Below are 26,962 nucleotides of genomic sequence, written 5' to 3'. Positions count from 1 at the left end.
GGAAAGGTGACCCAGGTCTTCGGTATCAGGTCTTTCCAACTAATTACCATTGAAATGCGTTAGATGTGCTTAGAAAGGAAGTTTGCAATCACTACAAAGCACATTTGAGTCTCTTGGGGACCTTCCTTTTTCATTGGAATGAATTCAGAGGCAAAATGCACGCTCCATCATAACTGCTTTCTTGCTGGGATTCTCCAGGGCTTTAGCTTATGGCTGATAACTCACACAAAGAGTTTCTGTCTGGCTTGTGCCCGGCATGTACACAGCTATATCTGGTAGTGGGACGGTTGTACGAGTACTGGAGTAGTTACCAGCAAAAATAATGGGATAGTGTGATTTGAACAGGTAGAGGAGATCAGCAAAGACACATGCATGGTTAAATCAAAGGAAACTGCTATCTTGTCTGCTGGTTTTCTCCGGGTGAAGTCACGGATAAACTGGGAGAGAAGGAAGGACTGAGGTAGGCGTGGAAAGGTTTTCAGCTGGAGAACTGAGGCCTAGAGGGGTTTCATTGTGCGTGCTGCATCAGCCTGTGCGCTGTTTGAGTCCTTTGGGCTCATTTAGCACAGCATAAATTCCACCCTAAATGCTCTTTGTGGGTTGTCTAGTTTCCTTCCTCCCACAGAGATTTTTAATTAAAAATCTAGGGCCAAAATAACTGTGGTGCTGTCTTTTAACTATTGTTGAAGGAAGAGCTCGATGCTCTCATCTCTGAGAAACAGTGAAGTTTATGTAAGAATACAGACTGTATTAATTTCCTCTAGAATTTCAGGGAGAGCCATTGTATTAGAGGAGGTATAGGTGGATGCTAATTTTAAACCACTGTACAGCAGATCTTGGTATATTACAGCACCCAAAAGTCTGAAAAGCCAAACAGGGGCATATAAGGATCTTTTCAAAAATAGGTGCACTTCCTTAAAATTTATTTGATCTTCTTTGTGAAGGCCCCTGAGGTTTACAGAACCCATTTTAATCTGACAAGCCGAGGAGCAGAAAATTCAGCACGATCAGAGCACCGTGCCATGGGATGCCGTCATTTCCCCATCACTTAGATGTTCTTCAGAAGCAAATGAGCGAAGTGGCTGAAGTTAGGAGGACAAGGCATCAAAGGCATTGGGGGGAAATATAGTTTGTGCTTATACAGGAGGTCAAGGTAGAAATATGCTTCTGATCTAAAATTCTTGCCATTTAGGATTATCCATTTCATTCTTTGTGAGCAAATGTTTGGGACAGTGGATGCTCATGACATAAATAATCTGGAACTGATTCTGGGAAATCTTTGTGAAATTGAACAGCCTTTGTTTTCTCTCCAAGTTGGTTTGTAAACATCCTTTCCTGCCCTTACCCTTGCCTTGCAGCCATGTTGAAGTTCCCTTTTGAGCCTGAGTCTGAGAATGGCTCAACAGGGCTTGAGATACCAGTCTGGTTTTGTTTTACTTTGTTACAAGGGGGCAATATTTCACAAACAAGGGAGTAATGTCAGGAGGACACTGTTGATCTTGAAAGCAGGGCTTAAAATTAGCTTGGTATTTCCTCATAATTGTGTGGTGGGAGTGTAGCCCCAAGGCACAATCTTTTCTAGATTTAATTATATAAAGGCAGAGGTGGATATCATAGAAAGCCGTCAGTGAGGCTTGAAGTAGTCTGGGTATTTCTAAATGTCATTAAAGCTTGAAGTAGGATCCTTCCATTAAAAGGGAATATGATCTCATTATGTGATTTAGATAGTGGTATGAGGCTGTAATGATACTCTTTAATATGTTCTTTTTAAAGAAAAATATTGAGGCAAGAATTGACCTTGAAGATGTGACCTGCTTGCAATGACATAACTGCACGTCTGTCCCAAGTGATGTCTTCTTGTCATGGCCTCAAATCTGAGAGGGCTTTAGCTAAAGCAACTAAGTGAATTTCTCATTTCTGTTGCCATGTACCTGATATCATGTTTCCCTCACTGCCCTGTGCCTATCCCAAATCCTGTCACCCCCTGTGAAGGGCCACGCTCATCGGAGCCCTCCTGCACATTGTGGGGATGGCAGGTGCCATGCAGGGCCAGGCTCCCTCTTCCCAAGGCCGGTCGTGGGCCGGTGACTCCATCAGGGCGACCCTTACCGCAAGCTGGGGTTCCCAGCCCCTGAGGTACCGCGAGGAAAAGCTGTTCTTAGGTAGTCAGCTACAGTTTGAAAGGTTTGCGTGGGAGGTGGTCGAGGTGTTACTAACAGCATGCATAGCTTCAGGGCACAGGGGGTGGTGGGATAGCCGTTCCCCAAGCAGCGTGTGTACTGAGTTATGGATAATTACTAGAAAGCTCAGTGTGTCAAAGGTGGATGTGGTTTACAATTATGCAACTCATTAATGCTGTTCACAGGACTCAGAGACTTGTTCCCTGAGATGCTCAGGCTTGCAGACATTGTGTTCGCAGTGTGCCTCAAATGAAAAATGTCACTGGTGGATGAGCTATCAATGTGAATAACAGCAATAAAAAGGAAGCAGAGAACTTCAAATCTGCTTTTCAGGTGGACATTTTTTAAGTCATATATCCAATCTTCTTTGGACCTAATACTATTTATACTGAAATTCATAACGGAGGGCTTATTTCTTTAACTAGCAGTAAGCTTTTAACACTGTTTGTTAGTGCCTAACCTCAGACTGCATCTCTGTGCCTGAGCTCCACGTGCATGGGAGTCAAAGGGAGTGTTGCCTTTTGGCTCAGGCATGCACTGCCAAACTGCTGTGGGCCGGACAGGAGCTGTGCCCACACTTCCAGCGAAAGCAGCAGGGATTCAAGGGTTGTCTGTATTGCAAGTGAGCTGTGATGGCTTCTGTCTGCTTACCTGAACATTTGAACAAGCTTGCTCAATAGCAGCCATCAGCACGGATTTGAGAATGGTCTGGCCATGTGGTTCTTGCCTGATGTCTCAGGTACAATTTCTGGCCTGCCTTGCACACCTGACTGCTGTGGCCACACTATTAACCCTACTCCAGCTAGCTAGCTCAAACGTAATTTATGTGTGTGTGCCTGAGTTGCTCTTATACCTTAATTTTGATGTAAATGTACCTCCAGCAGCCTCTTGAGTTCACTGCCAAGAAGCAGCTGTGATGGCCACGTGAATCCTTGTGTCATCTATATGAAACTTTAATTTAGAGAAGTATATGAATATTTCTGGATAAACAGGAATTTAGAGGCACAAATCTGGTTCTTGAGTTTGTTTCAAAGTGGATTCTTACTGGAATTTCTTGGCTAGTCTGTTAAGAACAACTGCATCAGGAGATGAGTTGTGATCTGTGATGGCACGTTTCTTCCTATACATTGCACATGCGCTTGGTTGTACATTATGTTTTGGTGGGGAGTCTTTGGTAATCTGCATTTTGACTTTGTTTTCCTGCTTAAAAGAATGCCGACTAGAGATATCAGTAACAAATAACTGTAATCTTTGAATAAAAATTCAGTAAGATGGAGAAGCGTTTAGGTGCTTGATGTATGCTTAACAGCTGTGATTTGCATTTTGGTCTTCTTCAGTTGAATGCATTAGAATGTGGGATTAAAGGGCTGAAGAGGATTCAGAGAAAGCACCTTACCTTCCTGCATAGATTGGTGTTGCAAGAAAATACCTTTGCATGAGCTTTATGCAGTGGAGATGCCTTTAGAAATCGGGGCCTAAAGGAGATTGTGCAAAGTATGATTTACTGAAAATAAAGCAAGGGACTAAGACAAAGGTCTGTGGGAAAGGCGCTCGTTCCTGACTTTCGCTGAATGCTGGGGACTTTCTCATCCTTCTGGTAGTATGGGTAAAACCTTCCACGCTGCACGCATCTGCCGTTACTGGGGAAATAATTAATGTTGATGTGCTGGTTGTAATTATAGCAAGTGAGGTATGATCTATGCAGTTAGCAAGGGGAAAGACCAGTGATGTTGCTAAGTCAGGAGAAGCCCCTCAGTGCTAGTGGGAAATCTAATATGCTTTGTTAAATTAATAGCCTTCTCCATAACAATCAATTTACAGTTTAAAGGGCAGAGGAGGTGGGTGTAACAATCATTAAGCATTCATTTCAACGACCCACTCGATATTCTTAGTTGGAAGAAATCTCTAGCATAATGTTTACAGAGTAAATTGCAAGTGTTTTAAGACAAAAAAACACAGGAGGATTGTGTATTTAATATTACTGCAATGCCCATTTCCAAGCCATAAGGCTGCAGTGATCCCTTTCCCAAACGCTGCATGGCTTTAGTGATAGGCTGGTGTTTGCTCACAGGAGATGTTTATCCAAATCAGACGTGATTCTGAAGATGAGGTTTTCCTACACATCAGATAAAAATGTTTCGCGCTTTATGACCCTACTTTCAAGTTTTGTAGTCCCAAGTTAAATAGGGATCCCCAAAATTAATGCTCTGGGACGGTTTTTGTCAGTGTAGCCATTCAGTGCCTGGTTTTGCCTGTAGTTGTTCCATTTGTGGTCTTTGTACGTAATGCTCACCGTGGAGATTAGTTGTGAGAAGATTATGCGTGTAAGTGCTGCTGGTGTGCCTAAAGCTGCACATGTTCTGGTGTATACAAAGGAAACATTAATCAAGACATCTTATGGAGAATTAAGGGAGGAAATAGTTTTGTCACCTGATTACTACATAATTTTCACTGCCCAGTGCAGGAAAAGGCAGGCAGAGAAGCAGAAGGCGATAGAAAGAGGTTGTTCTTCTGTTCTCGGAGAGAGCAAGAGCAGATTGCTGGGGGTGGCTGCGGTAGGCATATTCCACAAAAACAGCACATGAGAGGCAGCTTTAAGGACCCTGGAGGGCATGTGAACTTGGAGTTAGGTTGTAGGGGTGAGCTGGCGACACTCCTGAGCTTGCCGAAGAAGTTGAGAGAAATCCTTCCTGTTGCATGTGATCTTATTAAAGCAGTCTGTAGCTTTAGCTTTCCGTAACTTGGTTCCTTTGTTGCAGACGGGTGTCTTCAGCAGCCCACGTTATTTTATTTTCCAGCCTGGGCTGGTTGTCAAGCTGAGTGATACGGCGTGCAGCAGACAGTATGGCAGTCCTTAAAATCGGAGCACTCCTGCGGTACCAGCGTTCCACTGTATTCGTCTGGAGCGCATGAAGGATTGAAAGAGTGGGGCTCCCTCAAGCTGCTGGGGCTGGTTTGGGAACCAGTAGAGCAGGACACGGACTAGGAGGAACGTACCAGGGACCACCACTGGCGAGGAAAGGTGCCCTTGCCAGCACCACAGAGAACTGGCTGACCCCAATGACTCTGGGGAATAGCAGACACTTCCTGTGGAGCTTCATTGCTTCAGGTTCCAGCTAACAGCATGACAGCCCAAAACATTCGGTATCAGCTGCAATACGTGTGTTTTGCCACATCCCTAACCGAAAAACAGGGGTTAGGTAGAGAATAAAAGTGCCTGCCCAGTGCCTGATACAGTTTTCGCTGTATCAGGTTTTATTTAACGGTTAGTAGGGGGTTGGTTGTCCAGTTACCTATCTTTTAATGGGTGTTTTAGGAATAGTTTCCAGAAACAGATTTCACAGGCTGTATGAGTTTATTGTAGTTCTTCAGCTGTTGCAAATCACCAGTGCACCACTGAACTAATAACTTACCCTTGCTGAGGATCTGTGCTGCTGTTTTTCCTTGTGACTACTTAGGACTGTAATCGCTAGAAATGTATCTGCTAACAATTTGCCTTCTCTTTTCATTCGTGAAATCTTTACCTCCTCAGGGTTAATTGAATCAGGAAATGTCAGTACCTTTAGATTTCATTTTCCTTATTGATGCAGATTCTGGAGTGAATGACTGCTGTGAATACAAAATATGGTTTAATTTGATTTCTGGGAAGTAGCTAGTGACCAGAAAAAGAAAAGGTTGTTTGAAACAAGCCTTGAATAAATTAAGAGCCTCTCCCCCCCCAACTAGCACATCCTTCTTGACTATACGAAACCCCTAATTAACTATTTATAGAGATGTGCGTGTTTCCAATCTATTTTAAAATGTTGGAAATGAGAGTAAGCAAACCAACCTACCCAGCAGTTTGCAGAGAGTAGGGGCAGCATAACGTCTGCGCAGTGTTTAGCTGTGTGGTAATTATATATCAGGGACTTAGAAAATTTGAAGATAAAGCCAGGAAAATTCCATCCCCAAAAGTCTTGGGCCCGATGCTGAAAGCTGCCACTATCTTCCCGTCGAGCACAAAAGGCTCAGAATTCAGAGCAGCCATGTGAAAGGCATTTCTGCACCAACACTGTTTGTCTGTAAGTGTATTAGTCGCTGCCTTCACCCAAAACGGGTCCGGTGCCAGAAGAGCAGAGCGCTGACAGTTCCCATTTGCTTTAATGGCAGCCACAAGGCTTGCTGATAAAAAAAATTTTATTCTTGGCCCACTGCTCTTTCGTTGGCTGTTGCTGAAGCGGCCTGGGAGTGAAAGTCCCATTAGGTGATTGCACCCTGTTAAGTTCACCACTTTCATTGTCCTGTGTTTCATGGGGGTTTGATGCAGACTTTTCATCTGCTGTGTTTTTCATTTTTCAAAGATAAAGTGGTCTCAAAGACAGGGTTAGCAAGAAGTTTATTACTTGCTACTGAATTATTTATTCCTATTTAAGCCCCGGCGAACAGCCCACACTTAATAGCCCATTACTGCTTAGAGAGCTGTCAACGCAAAAGGGGCAGTCCTGAAAAATACTGTGTTTAGTGGCTCTGTTGATGCTCTCTGTATTCGCTTTCCTTCATTTTTATGATCAAGAGCACGGAATAGAAGGCCAAAATTGACCTGAGATGCAAACTTCAGGGTGCTTTAATCTACCAAGACTAACAATCAGATAAATTCATGCAAGAACTAGAGTGAAGATTTTTCACAGTCAGGTTTGCTTCCTAAGAGCGCTTATGGATTCTGCATCAGTTAACGTCTTCAAATCAAGACATGATGTCTGTCTTAGTCAAACCTCCATCTCATCTGCTGGAATTGGAGGGAATGCAGGAGCAATGGGTGAAATTTGTTGCCTTGTGTTATGTATGTGGTTTGGTAACATAATAGCAATTTTTGGCCTCTGCAGTTCTGGCCCAGTTTTGATTTTTACCTTCTCTCTATTCCCTGAACCCCCGCAGAACTGATTTCTGTGAAGCATATGCCATATCCTGAAGCAACCTCCAAAATACTGATTTAGAAGTAGATTTGGGTTTCAGAACAACAAAGTTACCCTCAACTCAACCATGCAAGGTTTGAGGCTCAAAAGCACTCATGTCTAGAAGTTTATCTTCTGTGGTTGCTTATTTCTTATCAGATACAAAAATTCGCTGGTGAAGTATGTTTTTTAGATAATCCCACATTAATTGTATGAAAGTAGATTTAGTACAAGGCTACGTTCTTGGAAGCCTTCACACCATCCTGTCTCTGATGGGTGATTCTGGGCAGAGGCTGAATTACTTAGGTGTCTGAAGAGCCATGTCGTGAAAAAAGCTGAACACACCTACCACCTTCCTGTTCCATCCCTTTGGAAAATTGCCCCTGGCATCTACTGTTTAGCATCCCCTACAACTCTCACGAGCTTTATGTAATTTGAAGCCAGCTTGGGCAGGCAGACCCGTATGGGCAAAAATAGCAAGTAGCTCTCCGAGTAAGTGACCTAATGAAGCCTCATTTTCTGATGGATTTGTGACTTATGTTGGATTCGCTGATGTTTGGTAATAGCTGGGTTCATAGGACTGCCCTTCTTTCAGAGGACAACGATACAGTTTCCCTCCTTTCTTTAGCCATTGGTTTTTCACACAACTTTTAATAAGCTAATATTTTGAAGTTTTCTCATGCCTGTTGGATTTCCTTGACAATGGTATGAAAGGCATTGGGACAGAGGGAGGATACCGTATAGACACAGATGCAGGCACACACAGAGATATCTTTTGCAAACCAAGCCAAATGTTTCAGGTGCATTATAGAATCTTAATAGTGTGAACTACATTTTCTCCCATGAAGGGAAGAGGTGTCAGATGTAAAAAAAAAGCAAACAAAAAACAAAACAAAACAAAAGTCCTTTTGCATGATTTTGTGGTGCACTTTGCACTGCATAACAAGGTTAAATCTTGTAGGCTGAGTCTGTGTGTCTCAGCTTTTCTCTGGAAAAATGTCATGGTAATAGAAGATGGTGCTATCTCAGGGAACGAACTGCAGGCCAACGATTCTTCTCTTTTACTCAAAATAAAGAAAAAGTAAGTTGAACTGTGCGCGCACCACATGGTGCACTGAAGGAGAGGCTCTGCTGCCGTCATCTTCTAGTTGGAGTGAAGCCCATGGACACATGGATGGCATAAGAGCATGTCTGGATGAGGGTCAAATGTAGGAAGGATCTGTGCCTGTGAGCTGGAGCATTGCAATGTTAGATGATCTTTGGAAAACAGGCTGGGATGCTGGTGCCATGGCGTGTTGCATGGTTACGTGTGTGTGGCTGACAGACAGACACATCGCCACTGCTGCTTCTCAGGGAGCTTTGGGCACTGGAGGTCTTCTTCCAAAAAGGACCAGGTTAAGAGGAACTTACTCAAATGGATCTTTTTGGTCAAGAAGAGATGAGCTGCTGCCACAAGTTTGTATTAAAATATGTATGAGAAGAGCCAGAGCGAATTACGGGCTTGAGAGAAGTCTTTTCCTTTGTTATTGCCCAGTGGCTGTTCCCAGCTGAACAGGGCATCCAGAGTTCTTGCTGTCAAGCCCATGGGTTAAATAAATGTGGGAACGAGAAAGCATCAGCACAATGATTCTGTCAATTATCCCGTGGTTGAATAGTGTGAAATAATAGGTGAGGGAAACATTAGAGCATCAGTCTGTCTGTGTAGTAAATATAGCAGCAGCCGAAAGAAATTGTGTTCTGGTACGTCTGACCTGGTACACAGTCTGCTCTTGCTCCGGTGTCTGGAGGGATTTTGCTGCCGACGTCGGTGTGAGCTGGCTGGCAGTTCTCCACTGACGTGGCTCGCGGCATCGCTGAGGCAGACTGATGCTGAATGCAGCCGTTTTGTTACCCTGTCAGGAAGAGCCTCCACCGTGAGAGCAGGGCATAAGAGCCAGATGGACGGGTGTTTTGTTTCTGTAACTTGTTCTCCAGCCTGCTTTCCACCGGATGGACCTGGGATTTCTGAACACCTTCCTGCACGGTCGGCTTGGCCTCACCAGATCAGTGCTGTGTCGGGAGAGTATCCCACGGATCTGCTTTTGCTCCAAGCTGCTTACGAGCAGTTCCAGAAGTGGAGAGTTGAGATGGCCTTTCTGGGAACAAGGGCAGAAAATAGCTCAGTGTTAGCATTCCAAACTCAGCTATTTAGACCTGGATTATTTTTAAATATTTTGCTTTCAGACATGTAACTAGCTGCATTTTCCTCCTCTCTCTCTTTCTTTTTTTAAAGTTAGCTTTAATTTTGCATCTTCTCCCCACCCAGCTGTACGCAATCAAGAGTATCTGTGGAAAAAAAGGGTTATTTACATTGCCAGATGTTGGCTAGCTGAGTTACCTGCTGCTTCGGAGATGCTGTTGGCCGCAATGGGAACCCGGGGACTGTTTGAGCCTGGACATAGGTTTGCCGGGGGTTTTGCCGGCCAGCTGAGTCAGCAGGAGGCAGGGCAGCAGCAAGTGGAAAGCACTGCAGCCACCTCATTTCACCCCGCTGTCATCACACACGTCTTCAGCCTGAGCCACAGCCTGGCGTGAGGCGCTGTGCGAAGGGTCGGGCTGGGGCGCGGTGTTCTGCCGTTCAAGTACGACGCCTTTCGCCGAGAGTCGTGTGCGGCGGTGATGTGAAATGCTGCTGCTGAAGCTGAAGTGTCTTACAGCCCCTTTGCGGGGCCGGGGGAAGTGAAAACGCGTAGGGCTTTTAGGGAACGTTGTGCCCAGATCTCGATTCGTTCTCTGCGGATGATGCGGGCCCAGCAAGGGACAGGCATCCCCCTCAAATTGCAGCTGCACGGCCTTGGGGGGGGTCCCATTTTTGGGCTAGTCCTGGCTGCTAGCCATTAGCCCCTTGCTGGATGTTGCAGTCCCTCACGTCTGACGGCTCACCCATCCCAGCATGGTGAGCTGGATTCAGGAGGAGCTGCTGCTCAAAGTTGTTCTGGTAACCCGTGGTCTTTGTTGGGGTCCAGACTGTTTTAGATCAAATTAAGCTTTTGGGCACAGAGGCGGTCTTTTATGGGAAGGAAGGAGCAGGTTCTCTCTCACCTTGTAAATTACAGCTAGTTTATAAAGTTGATGCAGCCTGCTGTGTAAATAAATTAAAAGAAATGCAAACCCCAAAACATTGGGATCCCTTCTACAGGAATTAGCAAGGCAGGTGGAGGGGCAGAGCTCAGATGAAACACAGGAGGGGGGATTCTCCCACTGGGACATTTCTGTGGCATCCCCCTGTGCCGTGTCTTGGCTGTGAAGGCTGAGCTCCGAGAGGCCGCTGAAGGCTCCCTGTTAAATTGAGGCGTTTGGGCCAACGTGAGCACCGGTGTGGTACTGGGAGCAGGAGTGCCCCAGAGTGCCCCAGCCCTTCATCAGCCCACTTTCCACCTAGTGCCGCACGGGTCGCCTTACATGCGTGCTGGTCCTGCCCTCCCGAACGGCACTGCGACTCTGGGCAACTTTTTACCCTTTGCTTTCTCAGTAGCCTAAAAGAGATGGGGAAACTTGGAGGCTCTTTTCAGGAAGCTTGTACCATCCCAAAGGGTTTTTCCTAGCACAGTAGCTGTCCCCCGGAAAAGCAGCAGACCTTGTGGTCTGTAATGCCCACCCGAAGGCTGGGTTAATGCTTCTTACTGCTAGCAAGAGCCCCCTGCCTCTGGCTGCACATGGGGAGAGAAGAAAGCTTGTAACTCAGGAAGGAGACAGTCATAATATCTGTTTGTAGTGGGTAAGAAAGAACTGCTTGTTGGATGGGTATAAAAGAAACCTTTAATTCCAGCCAGGATGGTCTAGTGCGTTAGCCAAGTGGGGGTAAAGAGCACAGTACCACCAGGCTCTTGTACAAGGATGCAGGGAGGCTTTTGGGGACACAAATGCTGTTCTTTACCCTCACAGGGCAGCAAGCTTTATCTTATGGATCAAACTGCAAGGCTGATCTAAATGCCATTCTAAAGAAAACTGATATTATTTGTATGTTCTGCAAGGGGATAGAAGGGCAGGAATGACACTGGCATTATCTCCGCTTGCTGCTCTCTGCAGCCAATGCAGCTGGTCTTCCTCCATGAAGCTCAGATTAGATATTGGTTTTTGTGGATATGGTGTAGCTCTGCTGACACCAATGGAGTTACATTTGTGAAAAAGACTCCAAAACCTTAAAAAAAAAAAGTTAATTTTAGCTGCTGTGCACTGGATAGACCCAGTGACTAGCTATTATCCTAGATAGATCCTTGTAGGTGGGAGGTGTTATGCTGCCTGGGTTCACTAAGGAGTAGTGTCCTGCTTCCCAGCAGTTTGCAAATACTGAGAGTCAGCAAATCCATAATTATAGCTTCAAACTAATATCACTTACTTTTTTTTTTTCTCCATAGCCTTCTGGCACTCTATAAAAAGATCTGGCACACTACATAGGATTAGGCGGCTTTGAAGCAGCAGAGTCATTGGGGTGTGAAACTTTGATTTCCTGTGTCTTGAAATGAACTGTTACTTCTACCTTTCCTTTTCAGAAAACCCCCACAGCTCATGCCATGAAGGAGGAGAACTTTCTTCGTCGCAGGTTCTCCCTCTGTCCGGCCTCGTCCACTCCTCAGAAAGTCGACCCTCGCAAGCTGACACGCAATCTGTTCTTTGGGGCCGACAATGACATCTACCCACTCAGCCCAGGTTGGTTTCTGGGGTCCGTCGGTGCAGAAGGCAGCATGTCTCGGGTGCTTGACTGCAAGGAGATGTTTTAGCAGGCTGCCAGGAAGCAGAAAAACAAGTTAGTGTGAAAGAGAGAGAGAAGCTGTTGCAACAGAGGTATTACTGGATCCCAGACAGTCCTGCTTTTGTGATGCTGTAGCCTTTCATTGCCGTGGCATTAAGTGGGAGTGGAGGGCATCAGAGCTGGGGTGCGTAACCGTTTGAACACTGCATGACCTCACATTTCAAACGTGACTAATTTGTTGGGCGCTTCCGCTATGAGGCACTTGATGTTTTTCACACTAAGCATTGGACTCGTTTAAGACTTACTGACCCTGCTTGCAGACGTTTAATGGTGGGTTTCCCTGTTCAGATTTAGAGCCCAGGATAAATATTACAAGAGCAGACTTTCTGTGCATAATGTTCTGTAAACATCTACAAGCACTACAAGTACCAGGAATCTTGACAGGGTACAGTGAACGGCAGACTGGCTTTAAGCATTCTCTTGACATCTTTTTTGCTTTGAATTTCCTAGCACCCTTTCTAGAGGAAGTAGAGCTCATTTTATTGTTTCAGAATCGTTGCTCACAATTAACGTCCAAGTCTTTCCTTGATTGCAGTCTGCAAACAATGCTTCTGTTCCAGTCTGTAAACAAGTGCTTCAGGGAACAGTCACAAGTTTGCAGAGCTGTCATTTGCAGCTGCCATGTCAGCGCTAAATAATCAAACCTCACAGCACCTTGGTGAGCTCTCAAAAACACTGATACCTAGAGAAAGAACATAGCGTCTGTCAAAAGGTTTCAGTGTTCGTATAGATTAACACCTGACAGGCTCTCTGGGCTTTGTGGATGTAGAGCAAAACCAGGTCCGGGTTTCCTGAGCTAATTGTCTTTAAAGGCAGAGGTGTCAAGGGCCTCTGGTTTTCCAGGTATTTCTGTCTGCTTCAAGGCAATGGGGAGCCTATTTTCAGCAGTTCTGACTAATCCTGGCTGTCACTGAGGTCTCTGGAAGCTTCAACAACCTTTTGGTAATCAAATTGAAAGCATCTTAAAATGGGACACCTAAAATCTCATACATTTCAAACCTGTAGGGACTTCCAAACAGCTAGCTGCCCATAAGTACGGTCTGTACAAATGCGTGGTGTAAATAGCTGTTTTACTTCTGCTATCCTTGGGAGCTGAAGGGCTGTTTTCTCAGGCTGTAGTCACTTCATCTTGCTTTGGAGAGGTGGAGAGCCATAGCTTAGGGTTTGCCCATTCTTCAGTTCTTACCAGCGTTTTCTGTGCTAAATAATTTACTGACTTACTCACAGAGGTATTTCAGTGCTGTAATCTTTCAGGAACCAGGGCAAGTTGAGGGTTTCAGTGTGGAGGAGGTGGCTGGAAGAGTTTGTCTCTTCCTCAGCTTCCCACGTCACCTTCTTTCTCCTGGATGCCTGCTGGCAGCCGGACCAAACCGCCTTTGCTGGGCTCAGCAGAACGAGTGCCTTGAGCCGTGCTGGAACTTTTATTTTGCTGCGCAGTTCTCCCAGGTAACCTCCAGCACTGGTGTCAGCAGGGGGTCATCCTCTAATGCAAAAGAAGAGCATAGGCCAGAGAGTTTGTAAAGGAGACAATATCCCTTTTAAACAAACAGAAGTTACTGCTTCAGCCAGGGAATGTCTTGCAGAGTCTGAGTTTCTGTCTATCCTTACATTTTTTTTAACTCCTTTCCTTTCTTTCCTGGTCTCCACAGAGCTGCCTCGTCTCTGTTTTCCTCACATTTCCCCTAAGAAGTAGCTATCATTCTTCCTGTTCAGTTGCCATTTCCCCTGGCGGGCTCTGCTTTTCACTACTTTGCTGCTGCTTCTACCTCCTTTTCCTCTGAGCCTCGTGTGCTTCCCCTCACCTTCTCCCTTCTCTCTGAAGGATGCTGCTGTCACCACAGATAAGCCACAGGTCTATGTCCATAAGCTGCGTCCAATATTTCTCTGTCCCCCATTTTTCTCTGTTGTTTTAAATAAACTGTCAGTTCTTGAGGCTTTTGCAGTGGTCCGTGTTTTGCTGCCTGACCCCAGCAAATTTAAGTTATGAGGGCACTGGGCTGACCATGTTGGGTGGGTGCTGTGGGCAGTGCAGACAGCAAAGCCCAGTGGTTTCTTGCCAGGAATTTGGTGGGCTGTGAGGTGGCTGGAGCTGCAGGTCTCACAGCACCAACACCTGGGATTAGCCCTCCAACAACGAAGGTGTTCAAGTAAATAATTCAGTGAGAAGGGAGTGACAGACTTCACACCTCAGGCAAGCTACGCTGTGGAGATTCAGTTCAGTGAGAGGATGTTTTTAAAGAAAACATGGGAAATGCAGAGGGCACTATCTGAAATAACACTTTGGGCTTTTTGTCTTTTGCTTGTGTACAAAAATGTTAATGGTTATGGTAATGAAAAATTTGAGGGAGACATTTTCTGTTTATAGAAAGTTCACAAACTAGAGAGACATGAATTCATGTTCCATGTCTGTCTTTCATGTAGAAATTTATTGGGAGAATAGCTAAAAGAACTTAAGAGGATCTCTCTTTTTGACTAGGCTGTGAGATCACACAGTGGCTTCAAATAAAAAATTAGATTAGCCTATCTGTATCCTAGAGATGCACTTTCTTGAATACGGGAGTGTTACTGCGATAGATACATGGAGGTAAATTTCAGTCTGGTGTACACATCAGGCCCTGTGGCTGATATTTACAGCAGTAGTGGGTTTTATTCTCAGTAGTTGTGCCACACATCAGAGCCTGTATTTCATCTTGTAGTTATACAGATACTTATCAGAAAGCCTGTAAAATAATAGTTCATGCTGGGTGGAGCTAATCATTAATTCCTCAATAACCGAGTTATTTTTTTTCTTGTTACCATTGATCAGTCATACTTGCTATATCATTCTGTATAAAGGAGAAAGGCAAATGCACCTGTAGGATTGATGCTCAGCACCCAGGGAACTACAGGCTGGTCAGCCTCACCTCCATCCCGGGAAAGGTGATGGAGCAGCTTATCCTAGTCCCCCATCATCAAGCAAGTGGAGGAAAAGAAGGTTATCAGGAGTAGTCAGCATGGATTCACCAAGGGGAAATCATGCCTGACCCATCTGATAGCTTTCTACGATGACATGACTGGCTGGGTAGACGAAGGGAGAGCTGTGGATGTTGTCTACCTAGACTTCAGCAAGGCTTTCGACACAGTCTCCCATAATATCCTCCTAGGGAAGCTCAGGAAGTATGGGCTGGATGAGTGGTCGGTGAAGTGGATTGAGAACTGGCTGAATGGCAGAACTCAGAGGGCTGTCATCAGCAGCGCTGAGTCTAGTTGGAGGCCAGTAACTAGTGGTGTCCCTCAGGGGTCAGTACTGGGCCCAGTCTTGTTTAACTTCTTCATCAATGACCTGGATGAAGAGTTAGAATGTACCCTCAGCAAGTTTGCTGATGACACCAAACTGGGAGGTGTGGTAGACACACTGGAAGGCTGTGCTGCCATTCAGTGAGACCTGGACAGGCTGGAAAGATGGGCAGAGAGAAACCTGAAGAGGTTCAACAAAGGCAAATGCAGGGTCCTGCACCTGGGGAGGAACAACCTCATGCACCAGTACAGGCTTGGGGTGGACCTGCTGGAGAGCAGCTCTGCGGAGAGGGACCTGGGTGTCCTGGTGGATGACAGGTTAACCATGAGACAGCAGTGTGCCCTGGCTGCCAAGAAAGCCAATGGGATCCTGGGATGCATCAAGAGGAGTGTGGCCAGCAGGTCGAGGGAGGTTCTCCTTCCCCTCTACGCTGCCCTAGTGAGGCCTCATCTGGAGTACTGTGTCCAGTTCTGGGCTCCCCAGTTCAAGAAAGATGAAGAGCTACTGGAGAGAGTCCAGTGGAGGGCTACAAGGATGGTGAGGGGACTGGAACATCTCTCCTACGAGGAGAGGCTGAGGGAGCTGGGTTTGTTCAGCCTGAAGAAGAGAAGGCTGCGAGGGGACCTAATATATACTTACAAATATCTGAAGGGTGGGTGTCAGGAGGATGGGGCCAGACTCTTTTCAGTGGTGCCCAGCGACAGGACAAGGGGCAATGGGCACAAACTGAGGCACAGGAAGTTCCGTCTGAACATGAGGAAGAACTTCTTCCCTCTGAGGGTGACGGAGCACTGGAACAGGCTGCCCAGGGAGGTTGTGGAGTCTCCTTCTCTGGAGATATTCAAGACCTGCCTGGACAAGGTCCTGTGCAGCCTGCTGTAGGTGACCCTGCTTCGGCAGGAGGGTTGGACTAGATGACCCACAGAGGTCCCTTCCAACCCCTACCATTCTGTCTGTGAGAACCAATGAAAAGGAATGGCTGCTGTTCTGGAAAGGAACTAAATATTTATTTTTCCTATGCATGCCAGTAATAGGATAAAATAAGGTATCAGTACTTCAGCTCTGTAACCCACAAGGCTGGAGTGTTGTCAGTTTTCTTCATGATGTGGTGAAGGCTGTTTCCATAAGCACCATTGATTCCCTTCCTGAAATACTTTTTGCTATTTGGTGCAAAACTTTTGGGCTGCTTTGTGGAGGACCCTTCTTTGCATGCCCTGCTAGCAGCCAGCACTTCTAGTCAGGAAAGATACAGCTCTGTTTCTGTTGTGGGCATTAGGTTTGCTTGATCAGGGAGATAAGAACTTCAGCTTCTATAGCCAGTTAATATTTAGCTCCTTTTATGTTTTTATGTGGTTTCCTATTTATTTTCTTGAGGCGGCTATGTCTTTGTGCTCTGGGTGGGACTCTCGCTTTTGGGCTTTCTGTGTGCTTAACTATGTGTGCGGGTGTTTGAGAAACTTGCACATGGTTTCAGTGAAGTTTGCTTTCCAAACAAGGGCTGGCTTTCACCCTCCGCACGGCTGCAGCAAGTCTAGCTGAGACAGACGGGAAAGATAGCTTTTCTCCGAAAAACAGCCTTATCCTCACAAGTGCCAATAGGCTGCACGTGTTTGGTGTAAGAAACCAGTATATGCTGCTCCATAAACATGTCTTATGAATCCCTGTAAATGGTGGAGTGGGAGTGAACGGTTGCACGTTCCCATTTTTCATAATATGCTGTGAGCAGGATGGTCCAGAAGTTCAGGGTACTGAAAAATCTCGTTGTTCAGGTGCAAACCCTTGTAACTGTGTTGCTGAGAGAAGGCAGGAATCTCTCACGTCCAGGCTCTTTTTCCAGTTTGGAGTTAAGCTTTCTGTAAGAAATGAGATGTAATAAAGAATGGATGTGAATTCTGTTATGCTAGTAGATGTTGTTCCCTCGAAGCAGGCAGCAGCTGATTTCCATTAACTTTCCTTGAACTTTTAGACCATATGTTACTTTCCCATAAATGTGCAGAAAAAACTCTTCATGGGAAACAAATGCAGCAGCTACACGGCGTTGTGAGTTTATTCTGACCTTGTCTGCCTCTGTTGGGGAGAGTGGGGGCTACAGAGAGGAAAGTGCCATCAGAGAAAGTACAGAGATACAGGTCCTAATCCATGCACAGCAGTGCTTGTGGCCATCCCACTTGTCGTGGTAGCACAAGGCGACTGGCAGATATCCGGACGCTTGGGATGTTCTCCTGCCTGCCGACACTAGGTTTCCCAGTGCGTTATCTAGGGCTCGGTGTTTCACGGGGAGGAGTGACAGCCGAGAAACTAGGTTAAGGTGTAGGTTCCCTGTTGTTGCATTGCCTGCCTATGTGACTGCATAGGTCTTTCCCCTGCACCGATTCCCCACGTGAGCAGCGCACGTGCTGTCGCTCTGCTCCCAGGCTTGGAGGTGTTTGCTTCCTGCATCCGCATGGCTGCGTGCACGTGGCACGGTGCAGCGCTATGCCATGGGGTGAGAAACACACCTGAACCCCCCACCACCCTTAGTCACCATGCGGAAAGTTGAACACCTGGGGACAGTTGTCCCACAAAGCTGTTTCTTAAATTTAAGACTTGATACACCAAACTGCCGGTTAAGGCCTGTAAAAAAAGTGTGGGTTTTGTCCTGTCTCTTTACCTGTGAAACCCTGTAGCACATATGCAGCTCTGGTTACGATGGGGGATGTGCTTGTTCTCTCACATGTCCCGTGATGGAAGTGCAGAACATGGCCATGAGGATATTTATTTTTTCTAACGGTGCTTGGCTGCTTAGATGGCTGCTCTGAAAACTCCAGGTGACATTGTGGCTTCTGACACATCTGTGACAATTTCTGCTGACTTGAAGATAGTGGGGATTTTCCCTTGCTGGTTTTGTGTTTGGTGGCTTTTCCAAGGCCGGCCCGATACAATGTTTAAAAACATATTTAACGGTTCTCCTGTTTGCAGTGTGCTACAAATGGGTTAGATTTCACTGTGCGGGTGGCTCCTTACTGCATCCAGTGTTCTGAAGCTCTGATTGCTAACAATTTTGAGAAGAAAACTATGTTGCAATTGGTTGACAATGACTGTCCTGGCACTAAAAAGCTAGTCTCATCAGATGCTATTTTTTGGCTTTTTTTTTTTAATAGAAGCTCTATGTTTTCTTTTACTGTAAGGAGATGATTACAGTTGGCAAAAAGAACAGAATTTGTCATTACATTTTATTGCTTGGACTAGGACTACACACACTCATACTAATATATAATGTGTACAAGGTACTGCAAGTTCAGTGTATTTGGGTAGTGGAAATATCTCTCTACAATGATTGGAAAATGTCATAGTGTTCATAAATACTACTTGTTAATTGAAAATGTTTCTTATTTTAACAAATAACTTCGTCAGAAGACGTTGATCTTCTGCAGGTTTTTTTGTTTTACTGATTATGTCTAGATGCTGTTCTGTCTTCTGTAACGTTTTCTGATCATGGTTATTATTTGTCAAACAAAGCGTGCTTTGAAGTGCATCTGTGTATAGTTGCCAGATACTGACCAAGGAGGATAATGTATCGAATAGCTGCTTATTAGCTGAATTCCATTTATTATTTGCATTGAGTGAGGCATGGGGCATGTAAGAAAAGAACAGACTGTGGTAATGTAATTAAAGACTGCATCATAATGCAGACACAGAAGGGAGCTAATTAAGGATGCATAAGCAACCTTATTTCTGTTTTTTTCCAGCCTTCATATGCTGGACTTTGCAACCATCGTGTTGGTTTACGGTGGTGTTTTCAGACCTAACTTTTAAGCCGTACTTGGTGCATAGCCCAAGTGTGTGGATCCAGGCTATTTCAAGCTCTGCAAGATCCCGCTCTGTGATCCTGGTTTGCCTGCTCCTGCTTGTGACAGCTTCTGTTGCTTGCTGTTGGCAGTAGCCCTTCAAAGGCCATGACTAGCCATGGTTTTACACAGTATTTCTGTTTCTGAATCACATTTATTTGTTGCAGGAAAAGAGGTGGAAGGAAACAGCCCAACGGCGCTGAAGGATGAGACACCGCAGACGCCAAACTCGATTAGTAAGGTACTGTGGGATAGGGATCCATCTCTAGTCTTGCTTTCATTTCTTCTCAGGCTGTTATTAATCATTCTTACTCTCTTTTTTTAAAAGTTATTGAGAAAGCCCCTCCCTCTGTTCCTGCAGGAACTGTATGTGCGTTTGGAGAGAAAGAAAATGAGCGTTTTTGCATGGTTGGGATTACAGAGAAGCCTGCACTTTCCTCTGACCTGATAGCACCTACCACAGAAGAACCCTGTTTATTTGGGCTTCATTTGGCAGTGTAATTAGATAAGAATAATTACAGTTGAAAGGTTGATTTTGTCAGCAGAGGTATCTCATGCTGTTCCTGATCAGCAAGGCAATCATAAACCTTAATTTTTTTGGAAGAGAAAGCTGTAAGATTTAGTGTGTTGCATAGCATCCTAAACTGTGAGTCGAGATCCTGGGGGAGAGCTCTGGGAATTGGTGTAACAGGAGAGGAACGCAAACTAACCAACGTTTCCTGAAGACAGTGTTTCCATCCAGCCTGTTATGGAGGGCTAAAACTGGATTTGAAGACTCTGGATCTGGGTGTTCAAAACTGAGTTCCTGGGTTTGATTTCCTGCAGAGGTGGAATCAACCTTATTAATTGGATCTGGTTTGGAGATTCATGTACAGGCTTTGGTGGCTGCGACTCCCTAACATGTTTCTGGAGGGTAACTAGAAATAGAAGCAAGGCCTGTTAATAAATTTTTAACTAAATTTATTCAACTATGAAGCAATAAAATCCAAATGGCACCAGCTGAAATGAAAATAGAACATAAAGGAAGCAGCAGCAGACAGGTGATTTCCTATAATACATGAAAACGGGCTCTGCATCTTCGAACACATTTGGCTGCGTTTTCCTGGAGCTTGCAGGTTGGTCTGCCAGGATGCCCTGGCAGAGGTCAGCAGAGGGAGTTTATGGTAAGAGGAGCTTTGGGAGTATGCAACAAGGACTCGTGTACATGTCCTCTGCTATTACTGGAACCTGGCAAACTGCACACCAGCCTTGGTGTTGCTTTCTCAGTCAGGTTCCTCATGGGAACCCAGCCTCCCTCTTACTGTGGCAGTGGAGAAGCCCAAGGACCAGGAAACTGCATCCAGGGCTTCGTTTTAAAGCCAGGTGTTTTGCATGGCCTACAAGGAGTAGTATGAAATTCCCAACGATGTAGGAATGTGAAGAAGAAGGACTTTTTCTGGACAGGACAACTCAGATGCTATCCAAAAGGGAATTTGATTTCTGAGATGCAGGATGAACACAAGCGTAGGAATATATTTAGGAGAGGTATCTGGGTGAGAGCATGGCTCAGCTGTGTTTTCCCAGCCTCAGGGCCTGCCTTGCTATTGGATCCCCTACAGCTGTGTTTTTGAAAGGAGAGGCACCCTTGGAAGATTTGGGTGCCCACCTAGACTTCTGCCATGCTTTGTGTGCGCCTAGGAGGCATTGCTGGGTCTTTCCTTGACAGTGCCAAGAACAGCTCTTAAGGAGAGAGAAAATGCACGGCGCAAAACTACTGCATTAGATTTGTGATTCCAAACAAAAGGGGGTCTGAACCTGGACATGAGCTTTGCTTTCAGCTCCAAGACTTTGGTTTTATGATAGTCAAAATTACTCTGCAACACCAATGGACTACCAGATATGAGTACCCCAAAACACCAAACTTCAACTTGCCTACTCGCTCGCAGTGTTGCAGGCAGTTGCTCTGGCTACTGAATGGGCCAGAGCTAGGTTTTTCTTTCCTGCCTGAATGTTCTGCTTAGACACACGATATTTGATTGAGAGACTTTCTGCCTCACTGGACCTGTGCTATAGTGCCTGTCGTTGTCACTTCACTCTGCTTCACCTTGTTGTGTTGTACACTACCTTGTTCTTCTCCAGCCACGTAACTTTTCTTCTGTCTTGCTTTGCAGTGTCAGTGACAGCAGGGAGTCCCTATTGTGAAATGTCTTGTACCTTAAAAATTCAGGGAAACTGGCAGTCAGTTTGCTTAATATTTCATTTTCAACTTCACGCAGCTCTGAGGCTAGAAAATGAAACCTTACTGTCAGGTGTTCGGAACTGTAAGTAGGGATCTGTCACAGTATTTCAGTTTAAAAATAAATAGTGATTCCATCTACTTGAACCAAAGCAAAGAACATGTGCTAATTGGGTCATGTTTAGATTCCTGATAGCAGGGGGGAAATAATTTTTAGAAACCAAACTGTAGGGTGTGCAGGTTTAATTAATGGATTCAAAAGTAAATGTTCTGGGTAACAGATCTGTGCCATGAATATCTACCCTTCTTTTGGCACGGTGGATATAGCAAACCTTGTTGGAATTCAGTGTTCCTTCAGCAGCACTGTTTCGATGTTCCACACCACATTGACTCTTCTAACCCAGTAATGAGAAGGGTAGGAAAGGCAATCAAGTGATTCGGTCCCTAGACTGGGCCTTAGGGGGCCTTGAATTCCCAGCTCTGACTTGGAGTCCCTGAATTTCCGCAGGCAGATTAATTTCATTTCTGTTTCACATCTTCATCAGTGCGGTGGAAACAGTCCTGCATTTCGTTCACTTGGGGCGTATCCACGTGGCATGATGGAGCAGGCTGCCGGTTCCCAGGTTAGCAGACACCGAGCAGAATATCCCATAAAAAACCCTGTAAACGTCTGTGAAGTTGTGAGCTGCGAAGCCATCGATTTGCAAGCACACTGCCCTGTGCTTGAGCTCCTAGATGGACAGTAAGTCTGTGTCTGAGGTGTGAACACACCCTGATTGTCCTGTCTGTAGACAGTAAAACATGTGGTGCTGGAACATTTGCTTTCAGTGTGTTTGTGCAGTTCTTAGCAATATGTATTTCTGATTTCAGTTGTGGCTTCTCACCCCAAATTTTATTAAAACAAAGTGAAGGCACAGTTCAGCTACATATTACATTACCAGCTTTCCTGCAGTGTATTTTCTCCTATTTCATTTTTCAAATGAAGCCTCTTTCATCTCCTTCTTCAAGGGAAAAAAAAAAAAAAGCTTGTTTATTTCGGATTGTTCCTCATATTAGTTTCTCTCTTTTTAGAGCCCTTTAGCCTTGTTGTCTGGGAGCAGTGCTCATTGTGGGGTGTGAAAGTATCACAGATGTGTCTCTAAGCCTAAAGCTCATCTCTGCAGCCAGGTAGTACAGTTAGCACACGCCTGATAGCGACAGGAGATACCCTGCTCTCGTTTTGTGCCGCATTCGGCACTGTTAGCATCCTCTAAGGTGCCTTTTGTTGCAGTATGCAGTCTTGCATTTTCTCTTTCTTCTCTTCCCATGATTACCGATTTATTCTATTGTCTGCAGAGCAGCTGGGGTCTCTTGATACGCATGCAGAGCCCACAAAGAGCTGAGGTGTATTTTTGAAGGGATAGTCAGAAAAATCTTGAAGCTGGCATTCAGTGGTACTTCAGTCTTTTCAGTCCCCCACTAATGCCACAATACAGTCTAAAATTATCACATTGTAGGAGTGTGGCTGTTGCGTGCACAGTTATACGACGCATGGGAGGGCAAAACTTAGATTGCTTTGTTCATCATGAACGAGTTTTTCCACGTGCCTGAATTGTTCGAGTCTTTATTGTGTGATTTGTAATCTGAAATAGGAATGTAAGTGGCTGCTAGAAATTTGTTTTAGCTGCAAAGTAGTTTGAAACAGCTCATACTGATCACTTGAGATGTAAGCTGCAACTCCCATGCTGTTTCAAGCTCATCCTTCTAGATCCATGAATCATGCTCTGAACCTCTGAGTTAATTCCAGCCGTGGTTACATTTGGGACTATCGTGAAAGGTCATTCACAACTCTGGCAACCTGCAAGGGTACCCTTCCCTCTGCTCTCCCTGAGCCAGCAAGCCGGGAAATCGGTTGTCGGAGAGATCCAAATGTTGCAGGAATCCGCTTGGAGAGTCTCAGGAGCGAAACGTCCCCTGTGTGTGCTAAGCAGGGCTTTATAGGAGAACTGGCCGTCCAAGTTAGCTGGACCCTTGCTGGCTTTTCGTTACCATACTTTGTGCTGTCAGTGTTGTGGATGCAGTTATTTTGGAACTAGTTGTCTCTGTTAAGACTTACACTCCATTCCCGTGCCCTGGCCCAGGAACACACTGCTGCTTCAATTCCATGTGCAACATTTTAGGGTAATCACTGTTGTCCACAGAGAATTTTGCAGCTGATTTCAAGTAAACAGAGATGTAGCCTAGAGTATCCTGGGCAAATTGTACAGAAGAGGGGTGGGATTTTGCACTGGGAGATAGGAAACACCGAGCATCCCTAACCTATGTAGGTGCCTGCAAACTCTGAAACTCCCAGGTGCCTCAGAGAGGGGAACATAGGTGGTAGTAACTGTTCGCGTACAGAAACGAAGTCTCAAAGTTGATAACTTTGGACAAGCCATGGCAGTCCTATCATGTCGCCTTGGGTCACTGGTGAGCATAGTTCCTTACTCTAGTGTTTCTGATGGGGGAGATGAGGGTAAATGGAGGTGCTAAAATTGAAATTATTTGTTTAACAATTTAGCAAAGCATATTTTAATCTGAAAGTCCAATTGTTTTTCATTCCTTGCTTTCTTGGTTTGTTTAAACTCAGCCTAGGAACAAAAGCTGTACCTATAGCTAGAGGGGAAAGCAAAGCTTTGCTTCAGATTTCTGCGTAGCACTACAACTGTATTGGTCATGTGAAACAGCATCTTTTCAGTGTGCAACTTCCCATCTTGCAAAAAATGTTCTTTAAATATTCTTTGCAGAATGTTCTTCCCACAAAACACACACTTAAATGATCGTGTAGCAATCCCATGAGATCTGTGACTTTTTCGTTAATTACTATAATCTGATGCAATGGAGGAAAGCGTTCCACTAATCAGTAGTATAACCTGACGATTTGAAGTTGCTTGGATAGCTGATTTTCAGCCATGATTTTCCCCAGGTATTGCTGTCATGTGAGCTATTTGTTTGTACAGGCTTTTCAATTTGTGCTAATCATTACGCTATTTCAGTGTTGTAAACACAAGTGCTTGTGTCTTTGTAACATTGTTGAAATAAGAAGGATTTTTTTTGTCAAATTAGAACGTTTGAGGTGAAAATTATTTGACTTGCTGTAAAGCAGCATATTAACTGATGGGTAATCTTTCCTAATGCAAAGCTTGTTTGTCAGTAGAAATCATTTCACGGACTCTACTGTGCTTAAGATGAGCTGTTAGTTCAAAATAAAATAAATCTTTTTAAAAAGAACTGCTTATAATAAATTGAAAACAAAATTGTTTAAATGCAGTTGAGATATCTGTGATTATTCACATCAGTAATAAGGAGCTCTTCATTTCTACTGTTAAAGCCAGCTTTTTCCATAGTGTTTATACTACTTGAGGAACTTGGTTTAATTTCTTATATTTCTGTAGTGATACAGATCTGTAGCAATTATATGTGGGAAAGATACGGAGAAATTACATGTGAGCAAAGGTATGTCTCCCGTGCGATGACTATTTTTGCTTCTGTGAAACGTAACTTATGACCCTGGCTGGTTTTATTCTGCCTTCAAATTCCCATCTGATTTTGTCTTTCTCTTGCTTGGATGCAAAGAAGTAAAAAGAGTGACTTGTAAACTGTCACTGGTGTTACCATGCAGATCACAACTTGAGAAACATTATTTAAATGTTTCTGACTTGGAATAATTCTGTTTGTCTCTCATTACACATTCTTTGTGCTCATCCCGTGCAGCAAGGATTGCTTGCGTTATCCAAGGCATGGCATGCTGATGGGCTGGCACCCACACACACCAGAGTCGAGCATAGAGTGGTTTTCTGTGAAATTATTTGGTTCCTCTTGGAAATGAAGTCACCAAAAAGACGCTGGATCAGAATAGCACTATTGTGAGGACTCTGTGTGCTCTCCTGCGAAGCCTAGCAGAAGTGTGAGGGTATTGTGATAACTGCTAACAATCAGCGATGGATCTCCAGAGCTACGTGACTGAGATGAAAGGGAACAGAAGCTTAACAGGGGTAAGAAGTATGTCTCTGGGTACAGTACAGCCTGTCGTCAGCCAGCAAGGTCATCACTCAGTCCCAGAAAGGACAGATCTGGTTAGAGATCTAAAGAGGGACAAGTTTCCTAACCCTGCAAGTGCTGCTGTGTGCCCTGGTGGAAATTTTTGGCAGATTAACAGTATTCCCGCCTTATAATTATGAGAAACAGTATATGGAAAACATACATATTGCTTTCTTATTAGAATATTTCAGTGGGTTTTTTTAATTTTAAAAAGGACACCAGTTCCCTACCCTCCCATTGTACAAAGTGTCGTCTCTGATTAACATTGTTCACATGTTGCTGCAGAGAGTGGAGCCAAGTTCTGATATCCTGTACAAGCATTATCCCATTGTCCTTGGAAGGTTTGCTGTGATGACAAATGACTTCTCTTAGTTTTCAGCCAGGCTGAGAAAGGCAGAGCAATAGAAGGATGCCATTAAATGCCTTTGTGTCTTAGTGATGTAAGGCGCTGCTCTGTCATTGGGATAGTTAGAGCTGATGGCCCAGACTTACTGAACCTTATAATGCCACAAGGTACAATCAAAACTGTTAAGACACAGTCATGTAAAAACATGAAATCATACTGCTTCCAGTCACCTAGCAAGTTAAACCTTGAGGAACTGTACATTGCTATCAGCAGCACAGGGGCCTATGGAATGCAGCCCTGGGGCCTTCGATCCCACCTTTCCTGTGAAAAGGCAGGAACTTTAAACCCAGAAATGCAATGCTTTTCACTCTGTAGACCTGGAGATCACCTGCAAGTAAACTGCTGTTTAGGATCTGTGATGGTGCATCCTCATAAGAGTAATAAGAAGTTGGCAGAGAGAAGCAATCGGTTTGCCTCATCAAAAAAGTAACTGGGGAACCAGTGACAGGTTTACGAATACGGAAGTCCCAGGTCAGGCACATCTGAAAACTTTTCCATGGCTCCCACTTAAAACCATGGCTTGGTTTTAGTAAAACTTTCTGTCTTCACAAAGCTTGGTCATTTTACAGCCATCTCAGGAACCTGCGCTGTTTGTCACACAGCTAGTACATCACAGTTTTGGGGACATGGCAGCACAGAGATTTTTTTTCTTAAGCCTAGAAATTCTTATGCACACAGTGAGGGACTTACACGACTGCTGCTTTCTCATCCGTTCTTGAGCCTGTCTTAGTGTGCACCATCCCTGTGGCTGTGTTTCCCTTTGCAGGCAAGGTTAGCAAATTCAGCGTGTCTGGGCATGGCTCAGACATGGGGGAGGCAGTGCCTGAAGGAAGCAGCGCAGTGGTTCAGGAGCCCGCTGCAGCAGCCTCCAAGGCTGTTAATCCAGCTGCTTTGACCGAGTGAAAGACCGGTTTGTAATGATTTCGGGCAAGTTTCACTGTATTTACTGAGCTCCTCCAGGCTACGGTGGTGTAAGGAGAGATTATCCCGTCGTCCCGTTGTGTGCTGCAGCGTTATAATATGCGTAGCAATATCGGCTGGCGTCGGGCTTGCGGTGTCCTCGGTCACAGAGCCACAGGTCAGCTCTCCTGAAGAGGCAGAGTCAATGTCTCTCTGTGTAAACATCCCAGGTCTGAAGTCTTGTGGTTGTTTAATTCTATTTTTAGCATGGCCCAGGGAGACTCCAAGGAGGAGGCAGGTGTGGCTGGCAGAGCAGTGAAAGTGCCTCTGTCTGCATTAACGTTGGTTCCCCATGAGCAGAGGGTTTAGGGCTCA

At 45.0% G+C, this 26,962-nt stretch overlaps 1 protein-coding gene across 6 annotated transcripts in view; it reads left to right on the top strand.

Moving 5' to 3' along the window:
* The window catches only part of OSBPL5 (oxysterol binding protein like 5), a 202,603-nt gene that overhangs the window by 114,436 nt on the left and 61,205 nt on the right, over nucleotides 1-26,962 (top strand). For all 6 annotated transcript variants that reach the window (XM_075425237.1, XM_075425238.1, XM_075425242.1 and 3 more), the window contains 2 exons: nucleotides 11,644-11,800; nucleotides 19,175-19,248. In XM_075425237.1, the coding sequence (XP_075281352.1) occupies nucleotides 11,644-11,800; nucleotides 19,175-19,248 (231 nt within the window). The remainder of the gene's footprint in view (nucleotides 1-11,643; nucleotides 11,801-19,174; nucleotides 19,249-26,962) is intronic.

This window comes from Opisthocomus hoazin, chromosome 7, assembly GCF_030867145.1.
Source record: "Opisthocomus hoazin isolate bOpiHoa1 chromosome 7, bOpiHoa1.hap1, whole genome shotgun sequence".
NCBI lineage: Eukaryota > Metazoa > Chordata > Aves > Opisthocomiformes > Opisthocomidae > Opisthocomus > Opisthocomus hoazin.
The sequence above is the reverse complement of the archived record's forward strand: the minus strand, read 5'-3'. Positions and strand labels throughout refer to the sequence as shown.